The sequence below is a fragment of the Onychomys torridus genome, chromosome 1, assembly GCF_903995425.1.
Source record: "Onychomys torridus chromosome 1, mOncTor1.1, whole genome shotgun sequence".
NCBI classification, from domain to species: Eukaryota; Metazoa; Chordata; class Mammalia; order Rodentia; family Cricetidae; genus Onychomys; species Onychomys torridus.
This window is the reverse complement of record NC_050443.1, coordinates 159852332-159859279: the sequence shown is the minus strand read 5'-3', so window position 1 is coordinate 159859279 and position 6948 is coordinate 159852332. Positions and strand designations below refer to the sequence as shown.

General features: G+C 50.0%; 1 protein-coding gene across 1 annotated transcript in view; it reads left to right on the top strand.

The window, feature by feature from the left end:
- The first annotated feature begins 4270 nt into the window (after positions 1-4270).
- The window catches only part of Pik3ap1 (phosphoinositide-3-kinase adaptor protein 1), a 116255-nt gene continuing 113577 nt past the window's right edge, over positions 4271-6948 (top strand). Inside the window, exon 1 of the mRNA XM_036192865.1 lies at positions 4271-4392. Coding sequence (XP_036048758.1) covers positions 4380-4392 — 13 coding nt within the window. The 5' untranslated portion in view covers positions 4271-4379. The remainder of the gene's footprint in view (positions 4393-6948) is intronic.

The following is a 6948-nucleotide window of genomic DNA, read 5'->3' as shown; positions in this document are numbered from 1 at the left end:
TGCTAGAGAATGGAATCTTTTAGTAGGGCATATTGCTGCTCAAATAAAAGTGGGATTCTAAGAAGCAAGGTGTGCTGCTTAGCTTCTACTGCCACAATCTGATGCAAGCTAGAATTACCTGTGAAGAGGGAACCTCCACTGAAGAACTGCCTTGATCAGATTGGCCTGTGAGAATGGAGATGGGGGTCTTCTAGATTGTTAGCTGATGTAGGAAGGCCCGGCACACAGTGGGCAGCACCATCTCCTGGCAGGTGGGTCTGCAAATGATAAGAAAGCTAGCCTTGAGTTCCTGCCCTGACTTCCCTTTGTGATTAGATGTGGTCTGGAAGTGTAAAGAGAGTAAACCCTTTCCGCCCCAAGTTGCTTTTGGTCAGTGTGTTTTTATCACAGCATCAGAATGAAACAAGAAGACAATGAGAGAATGGATACTGGCTGACGGCCAGTGCTCTCTATGGCATTCCTTTTCACATTCCTAATGCCATTTTTGGTTGGAGGTCGTGGCACTACCACAAGACAGCTGTTGGGCTTCTGAGCCACAACACGGGGCAAGGCAAACAGCTCTTGAGCAACAAATAGATTAAACAAGGCAGCATTTCAGAAAATTACCTCACTGGGGCCAAAGAGCAGAGGCCTGGAATTTTGTGTCTCTGAACTTGGGTTTGAGGCCTGCAATCAGCGTTGCTGTTGCCGAGGACGTTCAGGAAAAGGGGCCACAATGGTGGGTAGAAAAGATGGTCACATTCTTGCAAAAGGTAAGGCTTCCAGTCTTCTGCAAGGCTGCTTGTTCTTGAAGTGTTACAACATTCCCCAGGCACCTTCTCCACAACCCCACCATCACGGTCCAACCTACCAGTCCATTTAAACCCTGTCTTCACAGTCTCCACCCTGATGGTGTATGCAGGCTCCAGTGTCCTGGGACTCTGGAACATGAAGGTGGTGTGACTGGAGGCAGGTCGCTTAACCTGAATGTTAGCAACTCCAGCTGCAAACTGAATGGTGTGGACTTGGTGGTTTAAGAACAGCTGTGTGCTGAGTCTCATGCTAGGCGTTGGAGGTGGGAATAAGAAGCAGGAAGCTTGACTCCAATGGGCTGCCAAGCTGAGAGCATGGGTGGGGAGGAAGACATGCTAGGTGAGCTCCCACCCCTAACTTGCCTTGGGAGAGTTGGCCAATTCAGGCATAGCAGAGGCAGCCCACTGGTGACAGACCTTCTGCCATTCCCACTTATTGTGGAAGTGATGCCAGCAGCGGCTTCTGGTGACTTGAGACCTTCAGGCCGTAGTAGAGTCTGACGTGCGTTTTTACTTGATCAAGTGCATTGGTTCTGGAGCCAGAGTGGCTGGGCTCTAACAGTTTGCAATTGCTGGTGTGCTCCCTTGGGCAGACGTTATTAACCTCTTGATCTGCAGAAGTATACCATCAGTACCACTCTCACAGGAAAGCTAAGAGAATTAGGAGAGATTAAGACTGCCCACTAGAGCATGCCCCTTCACCTCTGCCTAATGTCCCAGAAATCACCAGTCCTCAGGCCTGCAATTTCAAAATAGTATCTTGAAGTAAGGAATAGGACTTTCTTTCTCTCTGTGTTTCCTGTTCCACTTCTGGCTCCTCCTGTTTGCCAGTATCAAGCATGGTTGTAACGCAACAGTCAGGTCCGAGTTCCCCTCTCAACTCCATTGACTTGGTGGACCTTCTAGACGGCAGATGCATCTCTCTCCGGATCATCATTCTGCTATATCAGAGATGCAAAACTGGAGACACTATTTCCCCTAACCTGGTCCCTCCCATTGAACAGAGAAACATGATGGGTTGCATTCAAAATTAGGAATGCCCTTTCACCCAGAGAGCATCAGCCTCTGGGTTCTCTTCCCAGCCATATTCCAGGAGTTGGTGCTGCTCTACAATGTGAAAACTATGGCAGCAGACTCAGTGACCAAGACCTTGCCTGCAACTGACAGATGCCCTCTAACAGCTGGAGATAGTGCAGGAATGTTTAGGTTAGAAGTTGTCCAGATTATCACAGTTAGGAAGCAGGAAAGGACCTTTATTTCCTAGAACCTGCAGCCAGAAAAGGGAGCATGCCTTTGAAGTGAGGACACTGGGGACTTGGCCTCAAATACAGGCTAATTACAAAATGACTATAGCAGGGAGCGTAGATCAGCCAGGTCTAGTGGCCCATGAGTTGAGAAGGACAGGCCAAGGAAGGATCTGGAAGGCTAGTGTTGGAGCCCAGTACTTTCTGAGCTGGGATTTGCTCACTGCCCGCATCAGGAAGTTGAGGGCTTTCAGGGCCACAGCTTGCCTAAGGAGCCACAGTGGTAAGTGGAGGGAGGACTCAGATAAGCATTCAGGGATCTCTGTCCCTGCTCCAAGCTTTGGTCCTACCACCCACCTCTTTTCCCTGTTTGTATTCCATTACTCCAGCCTGGGCTCCTGCATATTGATAACTATGCCAGCAGTGGCTTGTTCTTATACCTCGTGCCATTCTCTCAGAACTTCACAGTGATCCTCAATTGCCGTTGACAGCCTTGTCTCCAAGGCCCTCCTTCCTGGGCCTCCTAGTCGCCGGTTTCCAGTTCTCATTCAACCTTCCCTTCAAAGCTGCTCTGTCTGTGGTCCCTGTGCATGGGCCTTCTCCGTGGTTCTGTCCATGCTCTTCATCCCTCTCCCCACCCACTGGTGCTGCTTCAACTCCAAGGAATACATCCTTGGCAAGGCTCTAAGCACTGCCCCTCTTCAGTCACAACAGAACCCCCAAGGTCATTGCACAGGTACTTGAAGCTCAGTTTCTCTAAACTGAAAACCCTCCTGTTACCATTGCTCTCTGATAGCTTTTAAAACACACGGCTTAACTTTAGCAATTTATAATTCCTTCCTCTCATCTTAGGATTCCCAAATTTTCAGTGTCTGAAAAGTCCCCTCTGTTCTTGGATCTCAGATGTAAGGATTTCCTGGTCATAGGCATTCATGCACACATTCCGAAAATAGTTTCTGAGAGTATTTTCTGGTCAGAGTTGGCTTCAGAGAATGGAGACTTCGAAGTAGAAAAAACTGGGCAAACTCTGAGAGACTTAGAGTCCAATACAGGAAGCATCAGTTAAAGCCATTCTGGAAATAGAAATGCTTCTATAGTCTCAAAGAACTCTATAGTGCAGGAATATGGCTCTCACTGTGCTTCAGAATAGGGGTGGAGGCCAAGGATATCCTAAAGAGGGAGACTGGCAGGCAGCCTGATTTAGGATTCCTTGTGAGTGCCTGTGTTAGGAAGAGTAACTGTATCCAAAGATGCCCAGATCCAAATCTCTAGATCCGTGAATTTACTACATTATAGGACAAAGAACTGAAGTTGTTGATGGTATTGAGGCTACCATCGAGGATCTGTGAGACAGCTTTTCCTAGATGATCCGGGCAGTTCAATGTATTCACTTGGGGTCCTTAAAAGTGGAAGAGGGTGGGGCTGGTGACATGGCTCAGGGTAAGGGTGCCTAGAATCAAGCCAAAGTTTGATTCCATGATGGAAGGAAAGAACAGACTCCTGCAAGTTATCTTCTGGCCTCTCCATGTGATCTGCAACATGGGCATGCATACTCAGAAGCACACAATATTTTTATTAATAAAAATTTTTTTTTTTTTTTTTTTTTTTTTTTTTTTAAGTGGAGGGAGACAGAAGAAAGCCAGAGCAAGAACTCTGACAACGGAAGCAGAGCCAAAGGCCCTTGGCTGTGATAATGTCTATCAAAGATTATAGTTAACACCCGTGTGCCCTCAGAGGACCAGATCCAAGACAATACAGACGGGTTACAGGAGGGCACCCAAGGGCAACGCCAATACCCCAGGGCCAGGTGCTCCTCCTTCCCCTTCCTACTGGCCCTCCTTTTTCTTGGGGGCAGCGTCTCAAGGACAAGCCTCAAGGGACAGGGTGGTTGGGACAGCTGTGCTACGCATGCCCACCTCAGGTCCCCGAGACCAGCCAGCCCTGTCCCCTCTGCTTTCCCTCCCCCAGTTCCCGCATCTCGGGCTGCTCTTTGGTGACCACCGAGGTTGCTGCCTGCTTCCTTTGAGGCACGGGACACACGTGGCACGAGCAGGGGTCAGCGCCCGGAGCTGGTGGCTGGTCCTGTGGGCTTCTCACTTCCCTTCCCCAACCGCCGCGTGTGCAGGTGCCCAGCGGAGCCCCGCAGGCGGGGCGGACCCTATGGACACGCCCCCGTGTGAGTCCCTGCTGCCTGCCCCGCGGGAGGAAGCGCCAGAGTCGCCGCTGTCCCGAGCGCAGCCCGGCTCCACTCCCGCCCCGTGCCAGCGACATCGCGCACTGCGGCTGCGGGCACCGGGCACCGTGCTCCAGGCTGGCCGGGGATGCGAGCTGCTCCCGCGACGGTATGGCAGCCTCAGGTGGGTAGCAGGCACGGCTCTCCCCGGCTCCCGGGTCCGGGCTCCTGGCTGGCGACCCGGCCACTGGTCCCTGAACCTCTCTGGCGCCACCCGCATGGCCGGACGAGCTTTTCTCTCACTTTTTTGGTCGTTAGTGCTGGGATCTTGTGTTCTTTCTGGTCTTCTCTCAGGTCTCTGTAGCAAACTTCCCCTCCTAACTTTCTCACGTTTCACCTAGCTGGCCTGTGCGCGACCTTCAGTTCCTGCCTGAGCCTCACCCCATCCCAGTTTCTAAGTGTCCCTTTCTCTCGCTAGTTCTGGTCCAAGTAGCCCAAGTAGCCCCTTCTCGCTGCAACTCTTGAGTATTGAGACAGTTGAAATGAGGTGGAGGGTTGGCTTCTCTAAGAGGCCAAATGCTTCTCTTAGGGTCTTATCCGACCAATAGGGGGCGCTCAGGTGGTCCTGGGAGATCAGAAGTGGTTCTGGGGCAGCTTCTAAAGCCGCCTTCCTCCACTGGGTTTGTACTTTTCCCCTGGAATTTTGCTGAAACCTGAGACCACTATTCCTTTAAAGTTACTCTTACTGTGTTCTCCGTGGAACTTTCAGGTCCAGGGAGAATTGGAAATTGGTGGGTAAATCTACCCATCAGAAGGTTCCAGAGTTTTTTTCTGGCTGGTCTTGGGTTCCTGTCTGTATCATGGGCGTATATATTTGGCAAGTCCTCAGCTCGCTGAGGTCTAGGACAAACCACATAATGATAATGTTGAAAGACAATTAATGAATCCTGTCTATACACTTTAGACATGTTATGTTCTTGCTGATGACAAGGCAGGGCTGGTCTCTGTTCACCACAGGGTTTTGGTGGTATGAAAGAAAACAGTAAGTAAATGGGAAATTGCTAGGTGAGAAGAGAGAGTTGCCATGTTTTCCGGTTGGTTTACTTGTGTTTACCCAGCCCAAGTCTGAAGCTTTTAGAGAGACAATGCATGAAAACAGGAAGAAAGAATTGTAGTGGGCTGGGGAAAGTCAGTGCTTGGGAAGGAAGGGAGCAGATGCTAGATTGAAGAACCAACTCTCTCTAGATCTGCTAAGGTCTAGCCTGAGGTCATGGTACTTTGGAACCAGGGTACAAAGGGCTCTGATGGACCAGGCTCATTATTGAAGGGGGTAGGAGGATGATTCATCTTGGCCTGTGGCTTGCTCGCCAGGCTCATTGGGTTAGAAGAACCAGTGATGTAGGTAAGGGTTCTATAGAGAAGTTCATTCACTGAATAGACATCAATCACATGCTTGCTGTTTCCAGGCACTGTACTAGGTGTTCAGGAAACAGGAAGATAAAAGCCACGTGACTGTGAGGACAGGGAAGGCAACGACTCATTTAATAGAGAGAGTACTTGGCATGGTCTGTGCAGTGGGAAAACAGACAGGAGTGAGGGGTTTGAGCTAGAATTTTAAATGGTTAGGTGAGGTCTCAGAACAAGGGAAGTTAGTGAAGACTCAAAGGAGGGGAGGTAGAGAGAGTCCTGGGGAGGAGAAAGTTCCAGGAAAGAGGTCTGCACCATGTGTTCAAGATACAGGGAACAGCTATGATGACTGGGTGGATGGAGGGGTTGAGGAGAGGAGAAAACAAACTGGCTAAGCTTCTGCCTCCTTTCCTGGCTGGAACAGGCGAACAGCACACGGGGAAGCCTTTGAGGGAAGGAGGCCAGGCAACCTGCTTGTGTCCAGAAGGCTGGCGCCAAGGGGTGTAGCTGAAGGGGCCAGGCTAGACGCGTGGGTTCAGGTTCAGATGAGCACTCTAGCCCAGCAACCAAACCTGGGCATTATGTGGAGGGTGAATAAAGCTATCCAAACCTCTTGATGTCAGTGTCCTCTGTGGTGAGACACCTTGCTAGGTGCTGTGAGTGAGACTGAGTCCCTCTGGGCCCCCTGCGGTCTATAGCTGCAAGTATTCCTGAGGGCAGGTCACTGTGAGGGAAAACCATGCTCCTTACTAGCATGCCATAGACTGGAGAGTCATCCAGGCCAACCTCCTTTATGGTTTCCTTATTTTTAAAGTAATGTTATAATAAGTTTACACAAAATGCTGTGTCTCTAACCTTTTGGCATTGTGACATGGCATCATCTCCAAATGAACTGAGTCACATTCATAGCTATCCCAGGACACATTCAGCTCATGGGCTACTGACTGGACAGCCTAAAAGAGTGCTGTCAGTGTCTGTTAGTGTCTCCACAAATTCATGAATTTGAGAGGAAAGTCATCACCTCAAGAGAGGTCTTTCTTCCTGTTGCCTCCTGTCCAGTACACTGATCCGCCTCACCTCTAGATTGCTCTGGACTTGAGCATGAATGGGATTGTGTAGTCTGTGGTTTTAGTGACTGACTTCCTTCACACTGCATAATGTGTTCAAGGCCCACTCAACTGTGGTCTAATCCCTTGGTCTTCTTAAAATCCCTGCCAGTGGAGGGTGAATGTCAGTCTTTCGTTCCCCGCAAGACATGTTTGCTTGAAGTTGTAGAGAATCTTGGCCCCTCAGCCTTGCAAGAACTTTGAGTGGTGAGGTGAAATGTGATCAG